The sequence below is a fragment of the Pocillopora verrucosa genome, chromosome 8, assembly GCF_036669915.1.
Source record: "Pocillopora verrucosa isolate sample1 chromosome 8, ASM3666991v2, whole genome shotgun sequence".
Classification (NCBI taxonomy): Eukaryota; Metazoa; Cnidaria; class Anthozoa; order Scleractinia; family Pocilloporidae; genus Pocillopora; species Pocillopora verrucosa.
Window position 1 is genome coordinate 4,152,786 of NC_089319.1, and position 21,790 is coordinate 4,174,575.

General features: G+C 38.5%; 1 protein-coding gene and 1 pseudogene across 1 annotated transcript; both read left to right on the forward strand.

Moving 5' to 3' along the window:
• Positions 1–11,845: 11,845 nt before the first annotated feature.
• On the forward strand, positions 11,846–15,111 carry LOC136282851 (NACHT, LRR and PYD domains-containing protein 14-like). Its single transcript, XM_066170809.1, has 2 exons — positions 11,846–11,978; positions 13,025–15,111. Exons 1-2 carry the CDS (start codon positions 11,861–11,863, stop codon positions 14,053–14,055), a joined length of 1,149 nt encoding a protein of 382 aa, XP_066026906.1. The 5' UTR covers positions 11,846–11,860; the 3' UTR covers positions 14,056–15,111.
• Positions 14,228–20,131, forward strand: LOC131779168 (ribonuclease inhibitor-like; annotated as a pseudogene).
• Positions 20,132–21,790: the final 1,659 nt, after the last annotated feature.

Below are 21,790 nucleotides of genomic sequence, written 5' to 3' on the forward strand. Positions count from 1 at the left end.
AGCTAAGCAGATTTTTTAAAGTGCTTGATTTGGGTATCTGGATTTATTTCGAATTGCGAAGGGAGATTTAATCGTCTTGGATAGTTGTTGCTGATTTTAACCGGTGCTTGCAAGATTTACATTACTTTTGAGAGAAGAAACCCATGGAAAAATTCAATTTCACTATAATTGAACTGAGAACGCTTCACTTTCATCGATCAAAAATAATTCATGTTTAAACTAAACCACTTAAGAACGAGTCTTTGTAAGAATCAAACAAATTGGGAAATGAAATTTTGTCTCGATCGTGCTCCTTAATTCTGCCTTGCATAGGTCTTCCAGTCTCTCCGATGTAAAACCTTGCCGCATTCACCGGGAATCCTGTAAACTACACCATCTTGTTGATCTTCAAGAACACGATCGAGACATTCGACTCGCCCGTACCGAGACCTCCGCCGTTTCAGAACATGCCCACAACACCGGACACAAGCCACTCTGGAACGAAGTAAAGTTTATTGATCGTGACCCTTATTACTACACGCGCAGGGTTAAAGAGGCTATTCATATAAGACGTCACCCTAACAACATCAACAGGGATAGTGGAATAGAAATTCCAGAAGCGTGGATGCCCACGATCAAGAAATACAACAACAGGAGAGCCGTGTGACAGCGGACCACCGAGGGAGCAAATCACTGAGTGAACAGCAAGGATCGAAATGCACCAATCATAGCTGTTGAAAAACAACCAATCACAGCAGAGCATCATGCTTTATAAGATCACGCATGACCAGTCGACCTCATCGCCTAAAGAAGACTAGCAGTATGCAGTCGAAACGTCGCGATCTACATCACACGTGACTACATCGTGAGACAAACGAAAAACTCAATTTTCCCAAAAGTACACCGATCCTGAAACTGAGACTTAAGTCCTAATTAGTACTTTCTGCGGGCCGGTCGCTACTTTTTATGAGGGCAGTTCACGAACTGACCTCAAAAATCTATGGTTACATATTTTGGTAATGTTTGCATTTTGAGTTTTCAGGGACAAATTTCACAGACAGACTTACTAGACATACGTTTAAAGAAGTCTATCTCATAATCAACGTCTCACAGGAAACTATCGCTTCTAGCCGTTATTTTACATCAGTCAAAATAAAACTTACCGTAAATTCTCAGTCTCATAATTAGGCTCAATGCATGGGTTCCTTTCTGCAAGGAATCATCCTTAAAATGAGTTTCAACGGAAGTTGTATTTTCCTTGGGCTATTGTTTCGCTCTAGTGTTCATCGTCAGAGGTTACTGACATGCTAAAAATATCAAATTCAGCCGACAATTCCACCTAAAAGTGACAGCTACTTCAATGATGAGCCAGCAACCACGCATGAAATGTTTACGATCATTTCGTGGTAGGATTCAAGCTTTGTTTCCCACCCCTCAAAAGATGCAAACTTAGTTCTGGTAAGTAACAGAACGAAAAAGCAAAAATCACCTTCTTTAAACGGGCGATTGACCCTGAAAACCACACACCTTAGACGAAAGTAGAAACCACGTTTGGTCAGCGGATTTGATTTAGAGAATATGCCTGTCACTACGGACTCAATACTGTCTCTACATTTGTTTTCACCATTTGCCACTGTTGTTCTTAAAGCAAAATATTGCCGCTTTTATTCTTTTTTGCCTTAATGTATTTGATAAGACTGGCTTTAGTAACAGGCCTATATTACAATTGATCCAACACCTTTTTCGATAATATTGTTGCCCTGAGTTGAACTCCATGCCGGGACTGCGCTTTGTATATATCCAACTGATGTGCCTCATGCCAGTTAGGATTTTTAAACTTTATGTTTATTAACAATTTTTTTTTCTCGTATTGGCCCCAAAATACCCCATTAGGGGAATTGCAAAAACTTCCTCAGTATTAAATTCCCAGACTTCCAAGAGCACTGCAATGACAAAAAAAGAACTTAGAAATTCTCTAAGAGACTTAGCGAACTTCGTTAAACACGTAGGTCCAAAAAGCTTTACTTTCTTCACGCGCTTCGCACTCCACAAAACTGTCTCATAAAAAGGATCATTAACACGAAACATTAACATCCCAGAGGACGCGATATATTTCTAATAGTCACGCGCAGCTGAATTTGTCAAGAGCACGTGCACCAACGTGGCGCCCTTCAAAAGTAAAGCTACTCGCAAATAATAGAATAGACACAAGGTTCTTATGGTCAATTATCCACTGTGAAACGTTCACTAACAATCTGGATAGCATACATCTGCAACCTGTCAGCGGTACCACCGCAAGTTAAACAAAAAACAGTTTCAACAATGGAGATATGTTACTTTGCATCTCCTTTGCAAACCTTCTCAAAGCAGTTATTATTTCTTGGCAACTGCAATCGAGATATCACGAACCATCTCAGGACATATGGACTGAGCAAATCTCAAGGGGACATCGATGACGAAGTAAACTTGATACTTTGTAGAGCAGGTGGGTCAAATCAATATATCCTTCTTTGTCTTTTGAAAGGAAAAATAAAAAGTGTGAAGCGAAAACTAACAAAATATAGAAGAGTCAACGCGCGTAATCGAACGAAATTTGAATCGCAATATTGGAATCTGGACTGCTGGATTGAACGGAACAGGAATTTTATCACGATTATTTTCAACAACTTCAAAAATAAAATAACTAAAATAAAAGGCAAACTCTTTTGATTCTACCTTTATGTTTTGAATAATGATAATAATGATGATAACAATAATAACACATTTTGTTAAGGCTAACAAATTTTTCCTTACAGGATTTTTCTATGTCGTACGAATAGAGACCAACAAATTTAAGATATGCAGCCATCATCGCGATCAGTTAGGAATATATTGGAGTGGCTGACGAAGGACCTGTCAGGTGCCTCCTGAGATTTCGACTCACAAAAGTGCTAAGAAAAAAGGAGATCGCTCTGTTTTGAAAGGACATTCTCTTGCGATCAAGAAGCGAATTGAGAAGATTGTACCAGTTGGATCTGGTAAGGAAGAAAAACAGACACTCAGTAAGCTTAACTCGAGTTTCGTCAAATTCATTTAAACAGCTGCTTCCCTATTTCAAGCTGATTTTTATTTGTCTTTTTGAGAAAAATCCTTTTTTAATTATCAGCTTTATGTCGAGCGTGCAGGGAGTCGCTGAGTAACCAAACACAAGCAGATGAAGAGGAGGTAAGAATGTACCCCCTCTCCTGTAGTCGCTGTAGTCGTTTCCAGTAAGGCTGTTACATTCCACTTATTCAACTTATGTTTCTTTCATCCTATCTATTACTAATATTCTTGAAGGCTGATCGAACAGGATGGCTTTGGTGATGAAGAAGGGATTCTGTGATTGAGCATGAGAGCCCTGTAGATGATGAATTGTGAAGATAGTTTCGACATATTAAAAAATAATCAAATTGTTATTATTGAACTTTTTGCATTTTTGTATAGGATAATAGCAAAGCAGTGACCCGCCCTGGCAAAGTCATATGCCAAAAAGAGCTTTTAATTAGATGCCATTAACAAACTTCTTATCTTAGAAGGTCACAAGCCTCTGACACATGTATTGCAGGTCCCGTGGACAGATCCTTCGGAGAAAACAAAGCGCTTTTACACCTCAAAGATGAGCGAAGTCATCAACTCACTCCTTGAAGTCGTGGCTCCTAATGATGCCGGATTGCTATGGAGAGCTTTAAAAGAATCAAGGGAGATTAATCAGCGCTATGATGACTTTAAAAGTTCAGAGTCCCCCCTTCTAACAGCTCTTATAGAGAGCTACAAACAAGCCACGCATCATAGTACTAGGCAACAAATTCTGAGCGTTATAGCTGATAAGCTATCCTTCACAGATCTTGAGAAACTTATTCCAGGTTTAACAAGATATCGATTCATCACTGCCCGCTGTCACCGTCTACAGCATGGAATAGGAGCACTAGCCTCATTGTCTCAAAAGTCCCAAGAACTCTGAGTAAGGGTGGATCCGGCAAGAGTCGAACATTTCATCGATTTTATCACAAGTCAGCAAATTATTCAAGACCTGCCGTTTGGAAGAAGAAAGTTGAAATTGTCTAACGGTGAAATTCTGGATGTTCCAAATGTTATTCGGCTTCTCATCCCTACACGCCTGGTAAATCAATATTACCAATATTGTCAAGAAACAGGGTTCACAAACCCGCTGCCAAGGAGCACTCTGATGAAAATTTTGTCTGAAAGTTGCAGTGCCTCAGTCAGACGATGTATGCAAGGCGTAGATAACTACTTAGCTGAAGGAGCAAGAGCTTTTGATGAGTTGTCAAGTATTGTGGACAAGCTTTCAGAAATTGGACTTGAAAAAGATGTCGCAGATCGCCTCAAAGAATCTCTAAAAAGTGGCAAACAGTACCTAAAAGGAGATTATAAGGTGCTTTCCACTCGCCAATTATATTAGATTTTCAATAATTACTTTGTTTTCAAAATTCGGTAGAATGTTTTCATAATCTTAATAACTTTGCAGTTTTTGAACGACTTTAGCCGGTCCGTTGTTTTCATTCCTCTTCATTACTCCAGGTTCATGTTGCTCTTGAGTCTACGAATCCGGATCATTGCAGAGCATTCGCTTTGAGTGATCCTGCAAACAGCTTTTACCAAACGCCATGCAATCACGAACATAAGGTGGCCTGTGACCGATGCTCGAGTCTCTGTCAGGTGTGTGTTTATGTATCTTTTATAATCCACTTCCATTGCCAGATATAGCGTAAAGTGAATAGGTGTGGAAGAGAACGGAAAACTGTAATGACCTCAGATCAAGTATTTTCAAAGTTCGAGAGGTACTAATTACCGTTTGCCAACGTTCAATGCTTTGAAGTCCTGGCTTCTTTTGCAGGTGTTAGACGACATTAATTGTGAGGTACATAAGAAGAAGTTTTTAAACGAGGAAGACAGAGATGAAGCAATCTTCATGGTCCAAAATGCGGGGCAGGCCATTTCAGAATGGAAGGCACATCAGTTACGAAGTGCTCATCAAGACACTTGTCGCTTGGATATCCTGCAGCGTATGAGCTCTTCTTCTGTGCTGATTGTCCAGGACTTCGCAATGAAGTTTATTCCAACCCGCTATAGAGAAGCACAAAGCGATTTCTTCGGAAAACGGGGCATTTCGTGGCACATTTCAGTATGCCTAAGGAAAACCGACAAACGGCTCGAGGCACAAACATTTATTCATATTCTAGAGTCAGGACTGCAAGATAGTGAAACTGTTGTTTTGATCATGGAGCATGTGCTCCGTTCCTTAAAACTACAGCATTACCTCAGCATATTTCAGGCAAGATAATGCCGGATGTTACCACTCATCGTGTACAATTCTTTCTGCACGTGTACTTTCCTCACGCTCCAAGATACAGGTGAAGCAAATCGATTTCAGCGATCCACAGGGGGGTAAAGGTGCGTGTGATCGGAAGGCTGCACAAGTAAAAGCTCATGTAAGACGTTTTACTAATGAAGGAAATTCGGTCACCTCTCCAAGTGAGTTTAAAATTGCCATCGAGTCACGAGGAGGTATTCCTGGGGTGCGCGTCATAGTCGTCAAGGTAGACAAGGCAAAAACGAAAACATTCAAACTGGATGGCGTGAATACCTTTAACAATTTCGTTTTCGATGGCCACGGGTTCAACGCCTTCAAAGCCTACAAAGTTGGTCCTAGAAAAAACTTCCTTTGGGAGGAATTTCACGAAGGTAAGCTCATTCACATCATAAGCAGGATTTTTATTTCGTCTTCTTTTATATCACTTATACGTTTGAAAGTACCATAGGTGTAAAAGACCAATAACGCTTGTAATTACTGAGCGAGTATTGTCCCTTGTTGCTTAGAGATCACATGCAGAAATGCATGAGTGGCTGCAAATGAAAGACTCTTTCATTTGCACTTGAAGTTCTACCGTGCTGTAAGAAAAAAAGACTTTCGACATACCTTATACCTTGTTAAAAAGTGCTACAAGTCTGCTAAGGCAGGGTTCGAAAATACTTCAGCTTTTGATAAGTTAACCATGCCCTTTCAAGTTTAACCACTCTCTGTAAAAACGATTCGCTGCTAAAATGAAAAATTCATCAACTAATATACGCCTGTTTTGTGTGTCGATCTGCAGTGCCGGAGGAAATAGATTTCCTATGGCTAGAAAACGTGTCCTTTGGATTTGGCGACTTTGTGCCTGTCTTTCAAAATGCAGCTCGTGTGAGGCAGGCAAACAATGACACTGGTGAGGCAAATAAAGTCACCGTGGCAGGAAATGAAGCGTCAGATTCGAGTGATCCAACAAGCTCTGATTCCGCTTCCGCAGACGAAGATTGTACTGAAGCTTCTATACCGAAAATATTTTCTTGTCCCGAAGAAGGGTGTATAAAATCTTTTGTACATTACTCTTCACTGGAGAAACATTGTATTTTTGGCGCTCATATAAGATCGTTGGAAAAAATTACCTTGCAAGACAGGGCAAAATTGTTTTATGCACAGCGTCTAGAAGAGGGCCAAACCAAACACCTTTCCTGTGCTCAGGTACACGGTAGCCCATCGTCACCTTTGCTAGACATGGGCTGGGCGTTAAAATCAAAGGGAAAGGTAGTAAGGTTCAATGAAAAGCAAAAATCGTATCTTGAAAGCAGGTTTTTACACGGAGAGAAGTTAGGGAAAAATGGAAATGGAGAGGCTGTAGCTAAAGATATGAGAAAAGCCAGAGATGCAAAAAATGAGCGGTTGTTTTCAATCGAAGAATTCTTGACCCCGCAACAAATTAACTCGTACTTTTCTCGCTTTGCGGCCAAACGAAGGCAGCTCAGTGAATCGGAAATTGACGCAGTTCAATTAGAGAATGCTATAAAGGAAGTTACCGAAGATGTCATGGTTGCCCTACAGCAAGAATCAAATAAGTACGATCATCCAATCGTGTTCAACGAGTTCAAGGTGTGTGAGATGTCGAAGGATGAACAGTCCATGCTAAAACGCTCAAGGCAATCTCTGAAGAATTCGAATTGCAAGTCTCAGGACGGCGAAAGGTGCATTAAGTTGACTGTGTTGTTTCTTTTGTTAACAGCTGTACCTGCAAGGCTACGTAAGAGCTGCATGCAACTCAAAGTAAAAGTATCATTACCGTCGTGTACATGGACTGCGTGGAGCATATGTTGTGTCGATTGTAATATAGGCCTGTTACTAAAGCCAGTCTTATCAAATACATTAAGGCAAAAAAGAATAAAAGCGGCAATATTTTGCTTTTAGAACAACAGTGGCAAATGGTGAAAACAAATGTAGAGACAGTATTGAGTCCGTAGTGACAGACATACTCTATAAATCAAATCCGCTGACCAAACGTGGTTTCTACTTTCGTCTAGGGTGTGTGGTTTTCAGGGTCAATCGCCCGTTTAAAGAAGGTGATTTTTGCTTTTTCGTTCTGTTACTTACCAGAACTTAGTTTGTATCTTTCGAGATAATATCTGAGGTGGGAAACAAAGCTTGAATCCTACCACGAAATGATCGTAAACATTTCATGCGTGGTTGCTGGTTCATCATTGAAGTAGCTGTCACTTTTAGGTGGAATTGTCGGCTGAATTTGATATTTTTAGCAAGTCAGTAACCTCTGACGATGAACACTAGAGCGAATCAATAGCCCAAGGAAAATGCAACTTCCTTTGAAACTAATTTTAGGATGATTCCTTGCAGAAAGGAACCCATGTATTGAGCCTAATTATGAGACTGAGAGTTCACGGTAAGCTCTATTTTGACTGATGTAAAATAACGGCTAGAAGCGATAGTTTCCTGTGAGACGTTGATCATGAGATAGACTTCTTTTAAACGTATGTCTAGTAAGTCTGTCTGTGAAATTTGTCGCTGAAAACTCAAAATGCAAACATTACCAAAATATGCAACCATAGATTTTTGAGGTCAGTTCGTGAACTGCCCTTATAAAAAGTAGCGACCGGCCCGCAGAGAATTTTACAGAATTAGCAACTAGAACATTAGTACTAATTAGGACTTTAGTCTCAGTTCCAGGATCGGTGTACTTTTGGAGAAATTAAGAAAAATATGTTAGCTGTTTTACCCTTTCGTCAAAATGGCCGAAAGTGTACCTTGATAAATCATCGATTCCTGTATTTACATTAACTCTCATGAAAAATTGAATGCGCCACAATAAAGATGAGCAATATCACTATATGTGCTGTAAGTATTAAGTTGTATCGTCTAAACAGACATATATTAGGCAAATTTTTGTTTGTAAGTACGGCCTTTCCGCCGAGAACAATCATCCGTTGTTACCATGGCAACAAAAGTGTTGCAACCTCTAAAAAGGGCATTTTTGTGCATCCCCCCGAGTACCTAACTGCATGCAATATTTGAAGGAGGGTTGAAAATGTTCATTTCCCAATTTGTTTGATTCTTACAGAGACTCGTTCTTAACAATTGCAATGCTCATTAGAGGCCTAAGATATAAATTAAATTACTACATTGGCACCCAGCACTTAGATGGAGACTGTTTTCACGAGTGGTAAATCCTAGCAATCCAGCAATCAGCCGTCATGTAGAAAGGAGACAACCTCACATTGCACTAGAAAAAAATATTGTAGAAGAAAAGAAACAAAATACTAGGCAAAAGTGAACTTCTTTTTTAGCACGTGTTAAAAAATAACTAGCTTCTTAGGATAAGCTCATCCTGGTCTTAGAAACTTTCAAATTTTGGTACATATGCAAAATTACAGGTACTGTTTCATGTTATGTGAAGTTTCGTGGTGCGCACTTGCAGTCCTCGGGATTTGCACGTGCATCAAGTGCGCGGTACTGTCGTGAATCTTGGATACAACTCTAGCATTTTATCAGAGTGCTTAGCCATTTTTAATCGTATCCATTTACAACCTTGATGTGTTAAGGCCCCGCAAGCGTCAAATTGTGCTCTAATTCAGAACAAGGTGTACACATGAAGTTTGTAAATTGAGTTTGTGTGTCGAACGTTGAGGAACCTTTGTGTAAGCCACCTCAGAGTTACGATGACCACATCGCGCTACCAGAGGTTATTAGCTTTACCATATTGCTGCTTCAATAGTGCATGTAGTACTAATGCATGTCAGTGAACTGTAATACATATAGGAGGGTCTCAATGGGGCTAACTGTTAACCGTAATATAGCAAAAACATTTTGCTGTTAGTCGTAAAAATTGACGAGTTTCAACCGTTAGTCTTAACATAACATAACTGTTTATTCACAATTCAAATTTTAATGAAAGGTAAAAAGGAAGCAAAAGAGGTTACCTATTTCAAGTTTGTCTCCTAAAATAATTAAAAATTGCAGTAAAATAGTTAAAAATTTCCTAAAACATTAGTAAAATGGCGTCTGACTCTGTTCTTGAAAATGTTCGGAGTTTCTGCCTCTGCAACTTTTTTAGGTAAATTATTCCCTTCATTGACTATATTTGCACAGAAAGAATACTTAAAACTGTTTAGCTTTGCGGGCAATGGTTTAAGTTTATGGCGATAGTTGGTTCTTAATGGTCGAAAATCATGTGCAAATGTAAAATACTCAAATAGGTGTAGCTCGTTAAGACTGTTAGCCGTCTTATAGCACTCAGTAAACGCAGAAAATAATCTTCTCTGATGTAGAGTTAGCTATTTAAGGACCTTTAAGCGCTCTTCATATGACATATCTCGGGCAATGTTTCTGATTGCATATCTAGGTGTTCTGCGTCGTACTTTCTCTAAAATAGCCGAATCCTTTTTGAGGTGTGGAGATCACACTGGAGAGCAGTACTGAAGTATTGGACGTACTAAACTCATGTAAAATTTCGAGAACAATTTAGGATTCCTGGGGCCCTTTGTTCGACTTATAAATCGGAGCACGGTGTTTACTTTGTTTTCAGGCTCCATGATAGATTTGATTTGATGTGAATTCCAAGATCCTTAACTTATTTATTGATTTAAGGATTTGTACAAAGCAGTACCGAAGCAAAAACAATAGGCCATGAGTTCCCTACTAGGTTTAAGCTCCAACCCAACCCCCTCCTAAAATAACTTAATAATATGAATAGATTGAATAGGCTGCTTAACAAGTGCACGCAACAAGGGTATTTACCCAGCGACATTTAGGACAAATTATTTTAAAGGTAAGAAAGTAGTCGCCATCAAAAACGTTGAAAAGTCTCTTGAAATAAAACGACTTAAGTTTACGCTTAAAAGAGTCAATAGACTCAGCCTGCCTAACATTATTAGGTATATTGTTCCACAAATTTGCTATCCTATTAAAATAGAATTCCCGAAATGTTGATGTATGATTTTTATAAATCTTAAAGTTCAGCCCTGAGCACGCTTGACGCATCTGACTCGTAACAAAGGAAAAATAGTAATTAAATGAACAAGTTAGATCAATATGACCATGAAGACATTTAAAAAAGAAAACTAAGTCGAGATATTCAAGCCAGTAATTAAGCGGCAATAACTTCAGTTTGATTAAGCGATCCTTATAAGATAAGTTAATACTATTTCTTTTTAGTATAAAGCGTGTAGCTCTTTTTTGCACATTTTTAACTAAGAATAAATTGCTGATAACAGACTGAGGTGCCCATAAATAAGAGCAATAGCAAAAGTGCGAACACACTAATGAATAGTAAAGACGCAACGGCGGAACACTGCCAACAATTCCTGCGCAGCTCCTTCTAATGAAGCCCGTAACCTATTTGCTTTAGCAACTATCATGAGTATATGATCCTTCCGAGAGGTGTCATTTACGAGCACTACCCCCAAATCTTTTTCAGTAGAGACAACCTCCACATCTATACCATTTATACTATAGCTACGATATGAACTAATACGCTTCCTAGATATACGCAGATTACTGCACTTTGTAGGCAGAAAATACAATTCATTTGACAAGGACCAAGTTGTAAGCGAAACTAAATCCTGCTGCAATTTCGAAAAATCAGCATCATTATTTATGATCCTATAACATTTAGAATCGTCAGCAAACATTGCCAGCGTCGCACTATTAATTACATTTGGCATGTCATTTACAAATAATAAAAAGAGAATCGGTCCTAGAAGTGACTCCAGGGGTACACCTAACCCAACGCCAGTCCAATTACTGAAAGTTCCATTTATAACCACTCTTCGATGCCTTCCAGTTAGGTATGAGTAAAACCAGGCGAGTAGGGGACCATCGATTCCAAACGTTTTTAGCTTCAACACGAGCTTTGCCGGGCGCACAGAATCAAAAGCCTTGGCAAAGTCCATGTAAATTATGTCTGATTCTAGCCCGCGGTCCAGTGCATGACCAATGTCATAGAATACTTCAATAAGCCGAGTAACGCAAGACTTGACCTTTTGACAAGCATGTTGAAAAGGATACAAGATCTTCTTAACGTGAGAGACAAGGCGCGAGGCCACACACCACTCCTGAACTTTAGAGATCACTGGAAGTAACGACACGGGGCGATAATTTTCGATAAACTCTCTTTTCCCTCAACTATAACGTTAGATTACAAAGGGTTAACCAAAGAAATATTTCTTTTGAACTCCTTAACAAGAAAAAGTTAGCCCTAATATGGCCAAAATTTTAACCGTTAGCTGCAAAAGCCATTACCCCATTGAGACCCTCGTGTAGCTCGTGCATTAAAGAACTTTTGCATTAATGTTCCATGTCGGAAACGATCGACAAAACGTGTTGGTGGTATCTTTAAATGATAAATTTAAATTTGATCACAAGCTTGTCCGTGATCTTTCACAGTTTATGACAACATTGACTCTTGCGTTGTCTTTTAAGCAGTTCCTCATTTTAATAATTTCTTTGAACTGAGAATGTGACCTTAAGTACTAAAATAGTTTGTGTCTTTTTGTGTCATTCATGATAGCATTAGAGAACGCCATGTATCCGATCATTAGATCAGGACTGGCGAAGTTTGATGTCAGCTTACCCGGGGAACTCCAGAACTATGTCAGCTACTTATTAAATGAGTCAGCCAAACTTCACTTCCGCAAGCAAGGTACTTAACATTGTTAAAATAAGCTTGTATTGGCTTGAAACATATGTCCAGTTATCCATATTCGGTCGTAAGATTATTGAGAAATGCTGGGTTTGTGTAATGGCCAAGGAATTTTTCTTTTAACCCAGATTTGTGATCTAGTGTTGGGTTTTTTTCATTCTCAGTAGACCTGGTACCTTAATGTAATCATCAAATGACCTGCGCGGTCTAATGCCCGTTCCTAATAAGAAAAGAAAAGATTTATAAATAAACCCCTTTATGAAGGCCATGCGCGGTTGCCCTGGCAGGGGCATTAAAAGCTGCGGGGCCAAGCGTGTGTCCATGCGAGAAGAAAGTAGAATGAGTAGAGCGGCGTTCATGGAATAAAAATCTGATTGACTGAGTAAGATCAAGCTGGACCCACATGATCCTACTACTCAGTCCATAAGTGCATAAAATTCTGATGTTAAAGCTGGTCGCTTATGTGGTGTAACTTTAGTACTTTATGATCGTGTTTTCAAGAAAAGACATCTCTTTCCATTTATCAACACTAGTACTTCGTTGTTATGTTTGCAAAGTGAAAACAGTTTTTTTTTCTCTTGTGTTCTTGAAAATGTTCTGAAACTTTAAAACCAGATTTGGGAAAAAACAACGACAGCATGCAACTTTTCTCGCACGCATTTTCGACTCTAACAGTTTTAGATTACTAGGGAGGGGAAAGATAATATTGGAATAAAACTTTATGACAATGATTTACACCTTCGCAAATGATTTGCTGACATTTTAAGACTTCTTGGAAAACAAAAAGAAAAAGGGCCTAGCTTAATGTTTTTGGTATCGCACGACCTTTATTGTTCATTCTGTCCGTCTCCTTGTTTTCCCAACTGGTTTCCTTTTACTTGGGATGATTCAACAATAAGTCGAAACACGGAGACTCGATTTTTTCTTGTTTCCAATTTGTTTAGGTATTTTTTGTCAGTTTTTAGACAAAAACAATGTAAAGGTAGTTTTTTTCGCTGTATTGTTTTCAAGTAAAAATTAATATTTCTTTTGTTTTAATCCTTTAGTACTCCAACCACCTCGTGCCTTGGAGGAATTACGAGAAACAATGGATAAAGACGAATTGAAAACATTCCTTACTATTCACATCAGAGAAGGTGCATGGCAGGTGGTGCTGCTGTTTACGGATGAGCTCCCCAGGGTTAAACTACCACGGGACTGGTGTGGTATAATTTATAACGAGGACGAGGAGGTGTCTAATGAAGTGATATACAGTTCGACTTCAGGCATATTGAATGTGTGGCCAACAGAGTACGACCCTGATTTGATAACACTGTGTAAAGCGATCACCAACAGGGACTGGAAAGTAACCAGATTAATTCTCTCAAGGAGTCGGATATCTGATGAAGGTTTGAAGAACTTGAGTACAGCGCTTCCTCAGAGTGAACTTTACAGCTTTACACTACGTGGCAAAGATTTACAAAGTCAAGGATTAAAATACCTGTGTGAAGCGCTGATCAGTAGTGACTGCCACTTAACCAGCTTAAACGTCAGTCAAAATAGGTTAGGAGACGAAGGAATCGTGCTCTTGAGTAACGCGCTAACCAGCGTTAACTGCAGATTAACCACCTTAAACGTCAGTGATAATTGGTGGGGAGACGAAGGAATCATGCACTTGTGTAACGCGCTAACCAGCGTTAACTGCAGATTAACAAGCTTAAACGCCAGTCACATTCAGTGGGGAGACAACGGATTGAAACACTTGTGTGATGCACTTACCAGCAGTAACTGTGTGTTAACCAAATTGAAAATCGGTTTTATTAGATTAGGAGATGGAGGAATCAAAGAATTGTCTGAAGTTTTAACCAACGGATTCTGTACATTAACAAGTTTAGACATAAGCAACAATAAATTTGGAGATGAAGGAATCAAGCACCTGTGTAAGGCCTTGACTGATACCAACTGCAAACTACGGAGCTTAGACTACCACGGAAATCTGAATATAACTGATAAAGGCAGAAAATATTTGTCTCAAATGTTAACTGGTACTGATTGGAAAGTTAGAGGAGCACAACTTTCCCGTTCAACTACAAAGTAGGCCAAGTAACAAGTCAGAGTCACAGAGACCTGACAGGTTCCTCCTGTTACGTTTCGCTTGTCATGAAATAAATTCCATTTTTATAAATGACAACTTAGAGATTACTGTTCAAGGTGCTTAATTAGATAACTGACCTTCTAGTCACCATCACTTGTTGAAAGGAGTATTAAAAATGACCAGCAGTGAGGCAGTCGAAACATCGCGATCAAGAGTTTAGAAATGACTCGGTATCATGACTCAAACGATTATTAAACGTTCATTATTCGATAAACGAACTTCACTGTTTAAAAAAATAGACTACAAATGCAACTGCAATTTCGTATAACGGGTCTGTTAGCGATAGTGTAATACCTTTTGTAACAAAAGGTTTTGAACTACAGGGAATTGGTTATACTGGTGATTTAGCTGTAAAAAGATGCCAAAAATATTAAATTATATTTTGGTAACCTATTTAATGAATATCGTTGTTTTCTAAAAGAAAACTTTTAAAAAGTCTACGTGAATTAGGGACGTATAAATAAGTAATAAGTAACAACATATTCTCAATATTTATAGGCTTTCGTATTTTTAGTGGGTAGACTCCAAGAGTATAATGTTTAAGCTTAATTGCAATACACTTGAACAAAAAGGAATGTTTCGTTCTGCCTTGTTCGTTTTCGAAGCCAAATGTAGGCGTTGTACAACCAATTGTATACTCGTTCAAATGAGTTTATTTGGACTTTACCTAGTAAGTCATTTACGCAAAACTTGTACTCTAACTTGTAATTTTTTTTCATCCTAGCTGATGATTTTATGAAGAGCAGAGTTATGTATTACTCTAAAATTACATACTAATAATAAGAAAGTGTCTTACGGGTTACGTAGTCCTTATAATGTATAATCTCTTTTTCAATTTACTATAATAGTTCAGAATGTCGTCTGATTGATAATATTTCAAGGTTCCAAAATTCTCAACTCTCATTAGAAATCATATTTTACGTATATATTTTATATTTTAGAAAAGACCAGACACCAAACTGCGAAGTATGGTAACTAAGGACATTAAATATATGCAAGGACTGCAGTTGAATTCGAATGTAATAAATGTTGTTTTATTTTTTCGATCCTCGCTATTACTGAATCTGTCAACAAAGCCTTATGAAGGGAACACGGGCTGGAATACACGTATCCGTTTTATTTGGACACGAAGGTTCTTTTCCCGTTTGTATTTGGCCGAGAATAAATAGAAGTAACCCCCTCCCTGGTCAAAGGCCAAACTTTAAATGGCTTGCGCAAGAGCCTGGTTCAGGGCTCTTTGTGGGAAAGTGTTGAGTAATTTTGGAAGGCAGGAACGCTCTTTCATAAAACCAACTGCTTGGGCTTAGCTTTAGACTTCCCTTCGATCCTCTTGCAAGTTAACTGACAATAGAGGTCTGCAGTTCTCCAATTTGATTTGGGCACCTTTCATGGAAAGCAGAATAACACCGAGCTGTTTTCAAAAATTAAACAAACAAACAAGCAGCTACATTCCCGGCTTTCGGAATGATACCTAGTTTGAATGAATTATTAAACAAAGAGTATAAGGGCGAGGCTGGGGAGTTAATGCTACATTTAAAGGTTCTTGCCTGGATAAATGTCGTCGGGGCTGAAGCTTCTATGGACTTTTAAGAGTCTGTCCGCGAGAGGACCGGTTAGGCATGACACATGTCATCTCACCGATTTCTTTCAAAATTTCACAGCTTATGAGAGTCACTAAGTTATTTAAGAATCCACAGTGGTTCGGGCTCCCGGCTAATCCTTAGGGTACTTGAGGCCCACATCGAATCCCTGGGTAAAAGGCTAAAATTAGTTCGAAAAATGCACTTCCAACGGATCTCTCTCACACTAACAGAATGCGTGGATCTTAATCTTATTTTGTCCAATGGTTGTTTGAACCTTAAGGAAACAATTCCCTAAAGTTGGGGTAATTTGATATAACTTCTTCCAATTTAGAGCAGTTAATCATTAACTGTGTCACGCAACTATTCCAAAAAGGAAAAAATTAGGGTTTTTTAATTGCAAATATCACCAATGAGCAACATTGTATGGCAACAAACATTGGAAGGAAGTATTGCAAGTGAACCCAATTTCGGAATCAAGACAAGACCACAACGGCGTGAGCTACGTTCCCTTCTCTTTACGAAAAGTGCGTGGGTTGTTTAACGTCCCTTGCTAACCAGTTATGGCTGAGATGGGGCTGAGATGCTGCCACATGAAACCTTCCAACATCCTTAGATGACTAGCTAGGTGGCTGAATCCCATAGTAAAAGCTGTTTCCTTTAAGTTTTGCTGCAAAAACTTTAAAAAAAAAAAATGTATTGTAGAATCGTTTTTTGTGGCTTTTTTGTGGTTTTTGCGTGCGCCCCTCTATCGCGTCCTATTTAGGTTTAAAAAAATTTTCGAATTTTCGACACTTAGTGGCCATATATAGTGAAATTCGTTTTGATTGAGTTTGTTTGAGCCGGAAGGGAAGAAATTTGGCACTCGGTCATGGCGCACGGACGTCGTTGCGCTTGGTCCGTCATGACGTCGACTCAAATATTTTCCGTCCGGCCCTCCCACTCAGGAAATAAGTAAATATTTTTTTCTGTTGGAAATTGTGGAGAACTGTGTTTTTGAGGCTGTCCCATATAAAAAAAGCTCTTTTCCATATTTTACACTTTTCAAGCTCTCATCCCAAAAGATTCAAAGGAAAGTTGTTCAAAGCTTTGATGCCCACCATCCTGTACCTCTTCATATTGTGGAAAGAGTCTTTTTGCAACAGTGGCGTAGTCTATCGACGTATTTTAAAATTTCCTCTGCTGCGTTTTTACAATTACCATCTCGGACTTAAAGCTCTACCTCAACTTCACCATCCGCGCGCTTGTTGACCGCGACAGAAACGTCCAATGACCTACCCATAATCCCAAACCATTTTCTCTGTGTTTCCTGGTAACCAACTAGGGAGAATTTTAAGGCCAAGTTCATAATTACGAGCACTTGGTTATTGGCCAGGTTCTTAATAACAGTGCAGCGTCTCAAAGAGCTGCTCTGGGGATGTGCGCTATCCAAAATGAAGGGTCTAAGATTAGGAAATGGAGAAAACTTGTTCACCAAGGAGGAATAACTTTCATTTGTCCAAATTGCTAGATATTTAAGCAGGCTATTAGCCTTTAGTAAGGCCGATCTCCTGAATGGAGTCGTAAGTGCCTCCTTGGAGGATGAATATACGAGCAATACGTCAACAATGCCGTAGAGATGGAGACGAGATTTCAAATAAGGAAGAGAACTAGAAACTTCTTACCGGTACAAAAAGATTTTTAAAAGTGATTGTCAGATAATCTTCTTCTTGTGAGTAACCTATGGAATCATTGACTTCAGCGTGAGTAAAAGGAGGCGTTTATGCTGTTAAAATGGACTAATAATAAAAAATGGACCGATTAAGACCCTTTATTAAAAAAAAAAATTCAGAAACCTCTTCCTGCCTTAGTCTAAAGAAATTGGAATCTTGATAGATCTTTTACATCTGAGAAGCCAACCTCACTCGTCAGAGCTAAGTTGTTTTTTCCTTTTTTGCTTTGTTTTTTTCAATTAAAGGTTAAATGTACCAGGAACAACTGTTCAGTAATGTACCTAAAATTGGATAAAGTCTTCTCAAAATTATGGCGCATCGAGTAAAATTATAATAGGTGTATAAAGTGGTTCATTTGTGTAAATTACATTTGGCAAACGTCGCTGTCAACTGCCGACGTCCATTACTCAGTTCGGTATTGTTTAATGTATGATAAATACATACATTTATGAATCATTTTTTCCAATTGATTGTGTCAGCGTCACAGAATTTCTATGATAAGAGACTTCTTAGCTGGGCAGCCATACATCTGTTGTTTTTAGACATTAATTCCACAAAAACTAGCTTCGGCGATTCCATTTTTATATTGAAATTGAGTGAACAAACATTGGTTTATCACCCAAATTGCGTAAATTAACGTCAGAAGTCACGTATTTTAGAGGGAAGTGATCACGAATCTTTTACAGAGGCCAAAAATGTTTTTTCCCACAAATGTAGTGTTAAGGTAGGTCTCTGCTGTGATAGTATGTTTCTCGTCATACAAAGTTGCTCATTAGAAATATTTGCAATTAAAAAACCCTAATTTTTTCCTTTTTGGAATAGTTGCGTGACACAGTTAATGATTAACTTCTCTAAATTGGCAGAAGTTATATCAAATTAGCCCAACCTCAAAGTTTTGTTTCCTTAAGGTTCAAACAACCATTGGACAAAGTAGGATTAAGATCCATCGCATTCTGTTAGTGTGGGAGAGATTCGTTGGAAGTGCATTTTTCTAGCTAATTTTAGCTTTTACCCAGGGATTTGATGTGGGGGCTCCAATACCCTAGGGATTATCTGGCAACCCGAACTACTGTGGATTCTTGAATAACTTAGTGACTCTAATAAATTGTGAGAGTTTGAAAGAAATCGGTGAGATGGCATGTGTTACGCCTACCCGGTCCCTTCGTGGACCGACTCATAATTCCAACAGGAAATTTTTAACTTTGATGCATGTGATGCCTGCACGGAATTCTTTGTCCTATCAACTTTCAGGAAGTTAACAGGATAAGTCCAATTTTCTGATGTGAAATATCGATTGAAACTATTTGCGATGTTTTTTTGATCAGTCAGTGTATCTGTACCAACTAAGAGTATCTCAAGGTCTTTTGTTCAATTTTTGCTGTCGGCTTGCTTTGCAATCTTCACACTAAGTGGTTTAAGGTAATCTCAAAGTGCTTGGTTGAATGACATAATTTTTGTTCTGTTATTCAAATATTGGGAAAGTGTCTAATGCATTAAAAGTCCTTCCCGTTATAACTAATATATTCTGGCTCAGTATTTTGCTTTTTTTGAAAACATCTCTTGATATTCAAATCACCAATTTGCCGAGGTATTTTTTGTGGTTTGTCAGATTTGAGACAAAAACAAAAACAAAAAATTCTGCAAAGGTGATTTTTTCGCAATTATGTTTTCAAGTAAAATACTGATATTCTATTTGTTTTAATCATTCAGTACCCCAATTGAAATTTCGAGAAGCAGTGGATAAATACAAACTGAAAACATCTCTTCACATTCACATAAGAGGAGGTGCATGGCAAGTGGCGCTGCTGTTTATGGATGAGCTACCAACACGTAAACTGTCATGGGACTGGTATCATGAAGTGTAGGACGAGGACGAGGACGAGGAGATGTTTAGTATACCGTTATACAGTTCAAGTTCAGGCATATTGAAGGCGTGGCCAACACAGTACGACCCGGGTTTGGTTACACTGTGTAAAGCGATCACCAACAGGGACTGGAAAGTAAGCAGTATGATCCTCTCTAGCAGTCGGATATCTGATGACTACAGCGGTTACTCAGAGTGAACTATACAGCTTGACACTGAATGACATTGGTTTACAAAGTCAAGGATTAAAACACCTGTGTGAAGTGCTGATCAGTTATGACTGCTGTTCAACCAGCGTAAACATCAGTGACAATAGGTCAGGAGATGAAGGATTAATACACTTGTGTAACGAGCTCATCAGTGTTAACTGCAAATTGACTAATTTGCCCGTCACAGGGACCTTTTTTGGAAAAACAGGATTGAAACACTTGTGTGATGCACTGATCAGCACTAACTACAAGTCAGTAAACAACTTAAACGTCAGTTGCAATGAGCTAGGGGAACAGGGAATAACGCTCTTGTTTACTTTGTAGACCAGCAGTAACTGCACATTAACCAGTTTAAATGTCAGTCATAATAGATTAGGAGATGGAGTATTAAAGGACTTACCTGAAACTTTGACCAACAAGAACTGTGCATTAACGAGCTCAGACATCAGTTACAATGAATTAGGAGATGAAGAAATAAAGTACTTGTGTAAAGCCTTAACTGATACCTACTGCAAACTACGGTACTTAAACCTGCGTAGAAATCGGAATATAACAGACGTGGGCAAACAGTGTTTGTTTGAAGCGATAACTGGCAGTGACTGGGAAGTCAGAGAAGGCCTGGTACTTTGCCGTTCCATGAAGTCAGAGGCATAAAAGCTCGGATAGTCTCCTCTCGTTACTTATCGCATGTCAATCAAAATATAATTTTTATGAAGGATAGAATTATTGTTTGACGCTTGTTTTTTGATTGGATAAATAATAGTTTGGTAGGTTATCTCAAGTTATTGACTCCCCATGAATTGTCGATCAAACTGTGTATTCTAAACGACTCTTGGTGTGGCAGACAAAACGTCGCCATCAACAATTAATGGCATCGTTAGACAAACTATTATTAAACTTTCATTGATCTTTTGTTCATGTTAAGTTCGTTTCAGAAAGTAGGTTAAAATACAGTAGCTAGGTGAGTCTTTTTTTGGAAGCGTAGATGCAATTATGTGTAAGAGGTCCGTAGGAAGCTAAGAATATTGAACTATGTTTTTATAAAGTAGTTAAGGAATATTTTTGTCTTCTGAAAGACAAAATTTGAACATTTCCGTGAACTAGTGACGTACAAAAAAGATAAGAATGCGTGTAATTTTAATAGCAAATGATATTTTTTTGTTAGTCGTCTTAAAGATACTGTGTAACAGCTTAATTGAAAGTGCTCTCCTTTGTTGTTTCCTCTGTTCTCTGAAGCGGATTTACAAATTAGTTTAATCAGACTTAACTTAGGAAATCATTTAGGCAAAGTTTATACTCTAACTTATGTTTTTTTTTTCACCTTAGCTGATGATTTTGTCAAAAACAGAATTAAGTAATAATCTTCAAATTACTTTTGTAAGAAATTATTTTATGGGTATTGCAGTTTTTGTGATAGTTTAATCCGTTTTTCAGTTTAATAGAATAAGTAGAAATGTAATGTAGGTGTTTTCTAATTAAAAAGATGAGAAGTTGCTGTCTTAGAAGTTACAACTCTCAAAAAAAATAATTTACATATACATTTTATAATTTTAAATATGGAAACGAAAGTCTTTAAGGCAGGATGTTTTGTAATTTAATATTTTGTACTTATAGCAAGTTTTGATTCGGACTAACAATTTGATTCGGACTAATTGAGAATCAATCTATGGGTCGGCAGGGGAACTCCCCTGTGTATGCTACAGGGATGTGCCGCCAAAAAGGATGGGGTCTTAAAAGATTTTTGTCAAAAAACAGCCACAGAATTGAACCACCACGATCTTAAATTAGGTTTGGTAAGGAAACTGCGAGAGCGAATGAACACATTTGCCTTCAACTCCAAATGAACGAGAGAGAAAGAGGAGAAATCAAAGTCTGTCATTTGCGCATAACTTTCCAGGTCAATTTTACCAGCCAATTCTTGACTTCCACATTGATACAAAGCTCAATTCATTTCAGACACCAACTGTCAAATTCTCATTTAAGGCGTTTTATCAAGGGACCGGTCATTCGCCTGGGGGTGGGGTGGGGGTGGAAGATTTTGGAAGATAACATAGTTTGCAGTGGGAGTGGAGGGGGATCAGTCGTTGCTAACAGAGTATAAAGTTAGGAATATAGAGAATTGACTACCAATGAAGTGATTGTTTGTGTGCGCGGTTGGGGGGAGGGCGGCGGGAGGGGGTACATCAGAATATTGCAGAGCCCTAAGGGGGATTAGGTAAATTTTATTGTGACACAACCAAATTCAAATTCCTGCGACCCCCCTAAAGGTAATGAATAATGGCCAGTCCTAAAGACTTGTGTAGATTGATAACT